Here is a 12350-nt window from a genome sequence, read left to right on the forward strand (position 1 = left end):
TCACGCTTCCACTGTTTAAACGGGAGAGAACCATGTCGGGTACTTAGACATTATTCAACAATAATGGACTGTTATAGAATGAATAGTTAGGTACATAACGTGATATTATTAGTATGTCAATGAGTCGAGATTTCTGTATCTGCAAATACAATGCCAGTTTTTTTAATTCACAGACGACTGTTATCGATTTTCCCGTGTCCATCTTGTAAAGGGAACATTATTCATAGTGTGCTACATTCTAAGATGCGCATCATCATATAAAATTGATAGTGATAGTACGTCCCCACCGCCTCATATGTAGGTTAATTTACTTACTAGTGATAGTAACTGTAGTACTGACTAGAGAACAGTGAAAACTTAGGGCAGGTAGATTCCTTTCTGTTATTATACAGTATAACAAGATAAGCAAAGGACAAGTAACGAAAAAGATATAAGTTCGTAGGTATTTATAGCAATCAAATTATTTTCAACCATCTACGAAGATAAAACGACAAATTATTTACAATCTACCAGTTTAGTCAAAATTTAGGAAATGTGAGAAAAGCGAAGGAAAAAAATATTTTGTTTCAATAATCTGTACTTGGCATAGCTATCTACTTTGCTAACGACGTATGGTGTTTTTTCGCTCAGACTGCGAAAATGTACTCTACACTACCTTGACCGATTTTTTATTTAATTTATACCTATAGAGGGAAGGACTATGGATAGAAATTCAACTGTATCCATCTACGTTTTCACTATCTCCTGCAGCGAAGATCTTATGCCATACACAATAGAGAATATTTTGACTTTGAGAACAGCATTACAAAAGTTTGTACTACTGTACGCAGAATCAACAACGTTCCAACCTACAATCGCGTATCATGTAGGTTGAATATACCTATATATATTTATTTACTTTAGTTTGTGGACGATAAATGATTGATTCTGTTGTTGTACTTGTAAATTTAATAATACAGGACATATTGAATTTTTCAACAGCTACTTGTTAGCAACACGAAAAAAGATAAAAATAAAAATTTCAATAGGTTTGTGTGTATTAGTGTGAAACATGAAAAGGAAAGGAACGGCGGTTATGCCATTTTTGCATTGGATGTTTGCAAATGTGAAAATGTCAAAGTTCATCCTTCTTCTCACGGTGGTTGTGTTGTTTTGTGACGATAAATTCTAAATATTGAATGAAAATAGTACAATTGAGAAGAGACACTATGTGATATTGTGAAATAATAATAACCAGTGTGAAATATGTTTTAATTTATCAAACTTTTAATGTGCAAGTGCATTTAAAATCAAGTTTTACAGGTAATTATTTGAACGACAAATGTCATCAAATCAATTAAATTACCCAATTGTTTGAATTTTTTTCTATGTAATAGAAACATATTAAGTAATTTATGAAATTTTCATAAATATTGCAATCCCATTCAGTATATTACATTAATATTACTATTCCGTTCACATTTTAATTTATATCCAAAAGGATCAATAGACATTTAGGATTTTATTACAGTAATTTAGTCATTCGTGAACAAATTCCTTCTAAATAATATAATATAATGAAAATAACAGCAGACATCGATTTTTCAATAAGTTCTTTATAAATTTAAGTAACTATCTCAATCTCATAATCATAGAGTTTCAATATCTAAGGCGTTCAATACTAGGTCATCAGAATAGTGATATTTCATACTTTTGTAAACAATTTCTTTAAACTTTATAAAAAGAACGTGAGAAATGCAGGTGTCAATTATATTATAATGTATGTTTTTATTGGTTTTCTTTATAAATATGTTTCTTTTATTATTAGAGATGAGGAATAATTAACATTTTGTTATTTGTTACCTCTTTCATACAAAAATATCACATACCATATATGAAATTTTCTTTTTTCTAAACTATATAGTCACAACCTCAAATGTGGTGGTAGGTGTTTTTTTAATTTACCTTAATTAAATAGATTAACAATTATTATGTGTCAACAAATTTATTTTAGAGCCAGGCAAATAATACAAAAACAGTATCCATGTGTAGCATTTAAAAATTAATGAGAATATTTAACTTAACATAGGATGGAAGGGAGGTGAAAAGGATGTTGGTTGTGGGGTTAGTGGTGCACTTGTTGGTAATTACCATTTAAATATCAGATTAAAAAAAAGAGCATAGTTGATTATATTTGTTAACCAGTTATACTTACTGTCCGGCCTACACACTCACACAACTTTCGTAAATATGGAGGAAAGGGGATTGTTAGTAATGTGGAGTAATAACCACATCGCCAGTAATGTTCTATGTCAGGTTGATCTCCACATGGTTCCCCCTGGAAACCATTGTGACAAATTCATGGTGAATTTACCATGATGAGCTAACTGACCTGACCTCATACTCATCATATCATCCACTGGTGCCCCACCAGCACAAACTGATTAGCGCACATGTGTGCATCATTCCACTATCATCCATAAATGAACAAGCTTTCATAAATATATTCTTTACAGACAAAACTTTCATATATATATATACTAGCTGTCCAAGCAAATATTGTTTGCCTTTAAAAAAAAAAATTTAGGGGTGGACTACCCCTAACATTTAGGGGGATGAAAAATAGATGTTGGCCGATTCCCAGACCTACTCAATACGCTCACAAAATTTCATGAGAATCTGTTAAGCCGTTTCGGAGGAGTAAGTGAACAAAAACTGTGACACGAGAATTTTATATATAAGATTATATATATTATAAAATAATATTCAGCTGATGACAAACAAATATTTATAGTGCAAACTTGGAAAGATGTTGGATTACTTTTTATAATTATAATTTTCATCAACCCTTTTTTCTTAATATTATATTATTGTTTAAAAATATGAAGAGAGAAATAATATGCAGGTCTATGCTATATTTAAAATAAGCATAGATATTTAAGGTATCATTATGCCTGGCATCATTATATCAGGGTATCTTATCTGAGTTAAAATTTTACAAATATATGCTCTGACCATATATTTCTAGAACTTTACACAATAACGAAGCTAAAGGAAGTATACACAAAGCAGATACATAATATTGTGTACCTGTATTTATGAGTCATTAACAGTTTTAGCAAGTTTGAAGGTTGAAAAAATGACTATGGCCATCCATGATTACTAAATATTAAGTATAGGTGTATTTTATATTAGCTTTTTTAATAAACAGTTATATGGGCAATGGGTTGTATTTAAAGGAATATTAAGAGTGAACTTCATCATTGTCATCAAACAACTAACTTCTACTAGCAAATTGCTTTTACATTAGTATGAGTCCATAATAGTATATATGTACATAAATACATAGTTCACTATATCAAGATGATAATGAATATCACATGAAAATTTGTTTGAATTGATTAAAATAATTAAATAACTAGGCTTAAATAAAAAAGTATGGTACCTGGAATGATAAGGCATACCAATGGTATATAGCTGGTTATATTTTGCCATGTTAAATAGCATATTCCACGATCTGGGTAATGAATGGTAATAAATAACTATGTGCCAAATTGCGTCTAAATCAACCATTTTTGCATGATTGAGCAAACATACATACATTCTCATCTTCTTTATCTTTTATCTTTACCTACTCTGTAAGAAGATGGGGCTAGTTTATCATATTAATTGAATAATGTTATCTCATAATTCAATCCTAAATGAAATTTCTTTTGTTTCAGATAATGTATAAAATGTCAAGGAATGAATAAATAGGTACAAGATGCTTATAAAAGAGTACAGAATACCTCTACCACTCACGGTAGAGGAATATCGGATCGCCCAACTGTACATGATAGCTAAAAAAAGTAGGGAAGAAAGTTCTGGCGAAGGAAGTGGTGTTGAAATTCTTGTTAATGAACCTTATGAAGATGGGCCTGGAGGTAAAGGCCAGTATACCCAAAAAATATACCATGTTGGCAGCCATTTACCTGGTTGGTTTAAAAGCCTACTTCCAAAGTCTGCCTTAACAGTCTCTGAAGAGGCTTGGAATGCCTACCCATATACTAAAACAAGGTATACATGTCCCTTTGTTGAAAAATTTTCATTAGAAATAGAGACTTATTATTATGCTGACAATGGCCACCAAGAAAATGTCTTTAAATTAAATGGAAGTGATTTAAAAAATAGAATAGTCGACATAATAGATGTTGTTAAAGATCAATTGTATGGTGCAGATTATATCAAAGAAGAAGATCCAAAATTATTCGTGTCACAAAAATGTAACAGAGGCCCTTTAAGTGACACATGGTTGGATGATTATTGGAAAGAAGTTCAAGATAAACCTCAACCTCTTCCAAATGGAAAGTCACTTATGTGTGCCTACAAACTCTGTAGAGTAGAATTTCGATATTGGGGTATGCAAACAAAATTAGAGAAATTTATACACGACGTTGCATTGAGAAAGACCATGCTTAGAGCTCACCGACAAGCTTGGGCTTGGCAAGATGAATGGCATGGTCTCACAATGGAAGATATTCGAGAAATAGAGAGACAGACACAATTAGCTTTGCAGAAAAAAATGGCGGGTGAGACCAGTGATGAGTTAGATGTTTCTGAAGATAATTCGAAGTCACTTGCAGCAACAATGAGCAGTTTAGAGAAAAATGAAGATATACCAACACCTATGGTTACAAAAAAGAATACTTCTGAAAAGCGAGTTCAAAAACATTTAACCCCCGAAGGGACACCGCCATCTGAACACAAAAGTTCCAAATCAAATCTTAGATCATCTTCCTCTGGTTCAATAAAAAGTTTGCAGGCACAAGTCGCCAATTGGCGAATGGAAACTTTAGTTAGGGAATCGGAAACTGAAACGGGTTCTGAAGATGAGTTTTATGATTGTGAATCATCATTTAATAAGTGGTCATCGTTATGTTCTCTTGATGAAGCAGATATCGATATATCTCCAACTCAAGGAGAACAATCCCATGAAGACAGCATATTTAATCCAACATTTTTGAAAAGAGTTACGTCAGAAAGAGGTTCTCGAAGATTGCTTACTTTACAAAGCCACCAAAGTATAGATGGTTGTCCGGATACTCCAGTGCATAGCACTTGTCCAATTACTGTACTGATATTGGTATTTCATGCTGGAAGTGTTTTAGATGCAAATGTCGATATGACAGCTAAAAAATCTGATGTAACAACATTCAAAGGTGCATTTGAGTCTGTAATGCGACAGCATTATCCAACATTGGTTGGTCATGTAACAATAAAATTAGTTGCGTGTCCTTCTGTTTGCACAGAAGCCCTTGGTGTTCTTTCTACTTTAAGTCCATATAGTTTTGATTGTTCTCCATCATCTCTGGAGACGCCATCTCTAACTAATGATCTCATACCTATTGGTGCTATACCATTAATTGCTACATCGTCACTTGATTATGCTGAATCTGTAACAAAAACAATAAATTCCGCTAATGCTGTATTTAATGAATTTATTAAGTCTGATGATGGTAAAGGATTCAATGGTCAAGTGTGTATTGTAGGTGATAGTATGGGATCGGTATTAGCGTATGATGCACTTTGCAGAACTTTACAGTATCAATCGCGTCATGATAGTGAAAACAGTATTTTAGATACTGAAATTACCATTCCTAGTGACCCTACTGACCACTATTTAAATAAATCTCATTTACAAGCACCAACACCTAGAAGAAGATCTTCTTCCACTAGTGAAAATCATGTAAAATTTGAATTCGAAGTTAGTGATTTCTTTACGTTCGGTAGCCCTTTATCGCTTATATTAGCGTCAAGGAAAATATCTGATGATAAAGCACGTGATATTATAAAACCCCCTGTTCAACAAGTATTTAATTTATTCCACCCTACTGATCCCGTTGCTTCGAGATTAGAACCTTTACTATCTGCAAGATTTACTAATTTACCTCCCATAAACGTTGCTCGTTATACAAAATACCCTTTAGGTAATGGTCAACCATATCATTTGATGGAATTAATTCAAAGTCATCCTCAATTGTTTGGGGACCATCTACAAATGCCACCAACGCCTGTTTTACGAAGACTTTCAGAAGCATCTGTTCAAAGTACAGTTAGCGGTTTGGTAGATAACATTCCATTAATTACAATGAATGCTTTGCAACAAAAGTGGTGGGGATCTAAACGATTGGATTACGCCCTTTATTGTCCAGAAGGTTTAACAAATTTTCCCACAAATGCTCTACCACATTTATTTCACGCAAGCTATTGGGAAAGCTCCGATGTCATAGCTTTCATACTACGACAAATTGGACATTTTGATTTAGCCTTGTATGGTCATTCAGAAGATAAGGAATGTCCGATATTTAAGCCAGGACAAGAAAGAGAGAAATGGATGAGGAAAAGGACATCTGTAAAATTAAAAAATGTAGCTGCCAATCATAGAGCTAATGATGTAATTGTGAAAGAGAATACTCCACAAACTTTCATAGCTAGATTTATGTATGGTCCTTTGGACATGATAACGTTAACTGGCGAGAAGGTTGATATCTATATGATGAAAGATCCCCCGGCTGGTGAATGGACACTGATGTCCACTGCAGTTACAGACAAAACAGGAAGGGTGATATATACATTGTCAGATAAGCAAAGTGTAGGTTGTGGTATCTATCCAGTCAAGGCTGTAGTTAGAGGCGATCATACCAGTTGTAATTTCCATCTCTCTGTAGTTCCACCACAAACGGAATGTGTCGTTTTCAGCATTGATGGCTCTTTTACAGCAAGCGTTTCTGTTACTGGTAGAGATCCGAAAGTTAGAGCTGGCGCTGTAGATGTAGTGCGCTTTTGGCAAGACTTAGGATATCTTATCCTTTATATTACTGGTAGACCTGATATGCAACAGAGAAAAGTTGTTTCGTGGTTAGCTGAACATAACTTTCCACATGGATTAGTCTTCTTTTCTGATGGATTCTCGACTGACCCATTAGGACATAAAGCTGCACACTTAAACAGCCTTATTAATGATCATGGAATTATTTTATATGCGGCTTACGGTTCAGGGAAAGATATAAGTGTTTATCATCATTGTGGGCTATCCCCAAAACAGATATATGCCATTGGCAGGATTAGCAAAAAGTATGTAAATTTAGCCACTACTTTGAATGATGGATATGCATCCCATTTAGCGGATCTGAAACTACCTGGTGCTGTCAGAGCTGCTAGAGGCAATGCTCGGCTTCTTGTACCACGTCGATTACTGGCTCCAGTCACCAATAACACTGTTAGTCGCAATCGACGTTAATTGCTTAAGTGTAACCCGTTTTCTGCTGTATAGCACGCTCCTTTTAGTGTTGTGCTTGTGATTTTAAAGTGGTAATATTTTTCTGAAGTATCAAGTTACAAACTATGTACAAATTGTTCTAAATATCTATAATACTTACCCGATATACATTATGAGATCGAAAATGTTTAATACCAACATTTTATATGCGTTGTAGAACTACATACAATGCTGTGATGAACAAATGTGGTTATAAATTCGTAGTCACTGTGTACCTAACTATTGGTAATTTAAGCTAATATATTGCTTATTTATTAACTGTTTTGACTTACATATTTTAAGATCTTGTTACATCTCTATTATAATGATTAATAATAATCGAGCATTAAGTATTTTAAATAATAATATTATCGATATTTCAATACATATATGTATGAAGGAAAGTGAATCTCATTATCATCATGAACAATGCTTTAGTATAGTAATTATTCGATGTATTTAATCAATTGAAGCCCTACTCGTATTATTTTATTCTGATATGACGTTTATAATGTTAATAAAATTAATGACTATTAAGCTATTTTGACTGCTATTTCGAATTTTACATAGAACCGAATATCTATAATCTCAATTGTACTTAATATTTTATAAAAGCCATTATAGTGGCTACTATTTAATTTCATAAAAATAAATGTATCAAAGTACAATAATTGTGTCTGATATTGTTTATGCAGCTACGTAAATTTTAAATATAAATTAACTATACCTACATACCTCTTTACTAAACAATATTTTCTATTGCTATTTAAAGTATATCTGCTCCTAATCAGAAATCCCAAGAATACTTTACTTAGTATTAATTAATCTTATGTGTTTACATGATATTTGTTTATGTATCTTATTATTGTTATATACTGTAATGGCTAACTAACGTTTGAATTTTTTATGACTTAGAACGTAAAGGAATATTTTATTATATGACAGTGCTACAAGAACATACTAAGTCTTTGGTATTTTGTAATCAAGTATACAAGATTTATATGAATCCGAATCGACAAAACATATTTTAGCGAAACGATAAAATATGTTTTGTCGATGAATTACTTTGTCTTTGTATTACCAAATATATAATATAATTCTATTTCGTATACACCTACGTAGAGGTTCAAAAACTTACCTAATTTTGACTTAATAACGTAAGTGTGTCTTTATGTACTTGTAAATGTTTGACATTAAATTATTTAGACCACGCAGTTAATCTTCCTAAATTACATTTTAATGACCGTTCCGCACATCACATTGTATATTATATTTATTTTGATAACTTATATCAAGCATTCCCATACTATATAACTCATTTGGACCTGCGTATATAATTTGGAAGTCCTTGGAGTAGATATTTGCACGTAATGATAAAATACCAATTTGCACGTACTCTACGATTTACAAGGCACATGTCTAACGAGAACGAGGCGCTTATGTAACTGTACCTATAACAAATGCGGTTGATAAATATTCCAAATAGTTGAAAATATGCCACCCTCTGCGCTGATCTTTATTTGTTTAGATTTCTATCGCTTTACTTTCGTTTTAAATATGTAGTTGTATTAATAGTTCCCTAAGTCATTTATAAAATTGGCAATATCATGTTCAATTTTATAATTAAAAATACCTATTATATCGTATAAGTATATTATTATATAAACCAAATATAAAATTATTTTTCTAGTTCACCATTTTAGTTCTCCGAGAACGTAAAATAAGTAAATTATATTAATTAAATAATATATATATATATATTAATAATCGTTGTAAGTACATTCCTGTTTCAGAGATATTTCTATTGTTATGATATAATTGTGGTTATGAATTTAATTATAGCGTTAGATCGTAGTTCGTGGATAATGTAATTTGTATTTAAATTAGAAAATTAGTAGGTACTTAGCATTGAATTGCTAAAACAACATTTATTTTTATGTCATCACTTCAATGAAATTGTAAAAGAAATATTTTCCTTGTCTTCAATTTAATTCGAAGAATAAGTGTATTTATTTAGTTAATATTTTTATCATTCTGAATATAACGAAGTAAATACAGTGCCATATTGTATGCACGCGTTATCTACAATATTATATATGCAAACATAGACATATGCATTAGATTAGTAGCAATGTAATATTTCTGTTTATTTTAAAACTACAGATGTAGATACTTTTAACTATTTTTTACTTATTCTGTATATCACACGAGTTAATCATAGTCATACACTTTGTTTACGTTTCAATTGGCACGCTCGATATTGAGTCGTATCTACATGCAATATGTGTCACTTCCTCTCCCTTACGGAGCAATTCTGGAAAACAGCGAGTGCTTATTTTATGACATCGTATAACGTTTTCGTTGTGTATTTATCGAATTCTATTCCCCATATATCTACTACGTAATTCTATTCGTCATGTATCTATTTTCGTATCTTTTCTTAATTTCATCAGTTCTCGATAAGATATTAAGCTGTATACAAAGATTGACATTTCTATCTCTATCAAAATGTTTGATGTCTCTCAGTGGCTGCATTCTTACATTTTTAATGTAAATTTATAGATATTGCCACGGTTTGCCCTATAATCTTTTATGACGTTCTGTATACAATGACGGCATCTTATATGAGTGTTTTATTGCTATTTGGTTCCGATTGGTGGTTAGCAATAAATGCCAGTCATCATATTTACTTTGCAAGTACCAAAACTTGCATTGAAGTATATATGCCTATCCTTCCAGTTCATTAAAATTCTTGGAAATTAAGTAAGCAACCTTGGACAATACTCTCGGGAAATTAGCTACCGAACATAACTTAGATGCCTAATATATTTAACAGGAGGGTAATTTGGATGTCGGTCCTATATTACCAAGTCGGTAGTAATCCGTGTAACGATCCCTAAGCTACACAAGCCAGAATATAGGATAAAACTGCAACCGGACCTTGTGTGGCTTCTCGAGGCCGGCCTCTTATAAATTTATCCGATTGCCCATGATTCACTTCAAAGACGACGCTCGTATAAATATTATTAATAATCAGAAAATTTATAAACATGTCTGGAAAACTGGTCTGTGCATCTGTAAATCAAGACTTAGATAAATGAGTCAATCTCGTTTGTTAATGTTTATGAAAATGCATACATCAAACAAAAAAATATTATACCTACTCGTATGAAAGTAAGTCAAAGAGCTGAACAAATTTTGATGAAATTTGGTATAAGGGTTCTGAATTCTGAACATTGATTTTGAAATAATTAGAATTTGTTGTGATCACATGAAGGATTTAAACAGATAGATTTCTACGTCTTTTTCTGTGTTATTATTGTAGCTAGAATTAATAGGGATAGCAAAGACAAAACTGGCAATTGACGAATATAATCAAAGTTTAAGAATATTTGTGTAGTTCTCAAAAACAGTCTAGTACCTAGTTATTTAAGGATAATATTTTTTTAAGATTACCTTGTAGGTATTATATGAATGTACTAATATAGACAATTCAAAACTTTTCCTAACTATTTTTCTAGGTTCTGTAGGAAACTGCCAAAATATTATAATTTGTCGATCTACTATGCGTTATGACACTACATCAAAACTTGTAGTATGTAGATCATCGATGGTATGTTGATTCTCATAATTACCTCACTACTAGCTGTTACGAGGATTATAAGAGGATTTACCTTGCAATTACTAGACCATCTAGGCGATTTATTTACAGTACAAAGGATTTTCTTTCCAGTTATAAATAACTGAATATATTTTCTAATTACTATTCTTAATTCTAATTCTTAATAATATGTAAATGAATAATTATACTTATCTTTAATATGTTATTAAATATTTATCGACACTATTTCGGTCACAAAATATTCCAACTTTTCGTTGTATATGTACCTACTTGACTTACGTAGGTATGTAATACCTACTACCTATTTATTAGACATTTAAGTATGTACTGGTCACAAAATGTAATGCTGAGATAATGCATTGAAAAATCACCTTATTTTATTCACTTTATTACCTTTATTTTATGACACCCAGTATTGGGTTGGTATCTAATCATGTATTTTAATACTAGATTTATTTTATATTTGTCTGCCAATTTTCTATATTTTACGAGCACATTTGCATACATTGTCGTTCGTAAATCTCGTGCACACCAACTCCTAAGTTAATTAAAATAATTGTTTAATTAACTTAGGAGTTGGTGTGCACGAGATATCTACAGCTACTTAATACTTTAAGTAGCTATAGATATTGAGAACTTATATAAAGAAAGAACTTTAACAGTAATTAATTTGAATTTGAACATTAAAATGTAAAGTTATTTCTTTACATTTTAATTTATTTATTATTACATTGTACTCATATCTCCACGTTTCCACCAAGATTATACGTGTTGTTTTACATGCCTATACGATGTTAATCAAAGGTACATAACTATAGGTATGCACTGTTTTCTGTTTGAATAGTGACTTTATTAAAGCCTGCGCAGACAAGGCACAGTAACATTCTATTATCTTCCACGGGTGCCCCATCAGCGTATGCTATTAACGCAGACCGGTGCACCATTCTATAATCGACAAATAATACTCCTAGTATATTCATCCAACACAAAGAGGGGTCCTTTTCTCTGTAGGCCTAGTCTACGCATACGTAATTAATCCCATTACTAATCATATAAGGTAATCGTTGTTATTAATCACTTATTTTTAAATATTTTTACTACAAATCTCATATAGTTATGGGTGGAAGCGAGAGGCGAGGGAAAGAAGGGTTTTTAGAAAGTTATCAGTATTTTAGATTTTATTTTAAAATGTGTTATTTTTTTAAAGTCATAAACCTAATGACTATAAAGGTTACGGTATTTAATGTAAACGTGGAATTAGATATTCTGATTGTGAAACTTGTTTCCTTGACATCCCGCCTAGTGCTGTGCTAGCTTCAAATTGTTCTTTTATATTTGTGTAATATCTAAATGTGTGGATATAATAAATTATTGTTGTTGGCTATTATGGTTTCATTGTCTTTCGCACCCAAAATGACAAACAATAATATAATAATTATGAAGTTTATTTAC

The 12350-nt window shown here is 31.7% G+C and overlaps 1 protein-coding gene across 1 annotated transcript; it reads left to right on the forward strand.

Moving 5' to 3' along the window:
- The first annotated feature begins 1144 nt into the window (after window positions 1–1144).
- On the forward strand, window positions 1145–12274 carry LOC131841922 (protein retinal degeneration B). Its single transcript, XM_059190317.1, has 2 exons — window positions 1145–1302; window positions 3702–12274. Exon 2 carries the CDS (start codon window positions 3743–3745, stop codon window positions 7256–7258), a length of 3516 nt encoding a protein of 1171 aa, XP_059046300.1. The 5' UTR covers window positions 1145–1302; window positions 3702–3742; the 3' UTR covers window positions 7259–12274.
- Window positions 12275–12350: the final 76 nt, after the last annotated feature.

Source organism: Achroia grisella, unplaced genomic scaffold (assembly GCF_030625045.1).
Source record: "Achroia grisella isolate CSIRO2021 unplaced genomic scaffold, CSIRO_AGI_Agris_v1 utg204, whole genome shotgun sequence".
NCBI lineage: Eukaryota > Metazoa > Arthropoda > Insecta > Lepidoptera > Pyralidae > Achroia > Achroia grisella.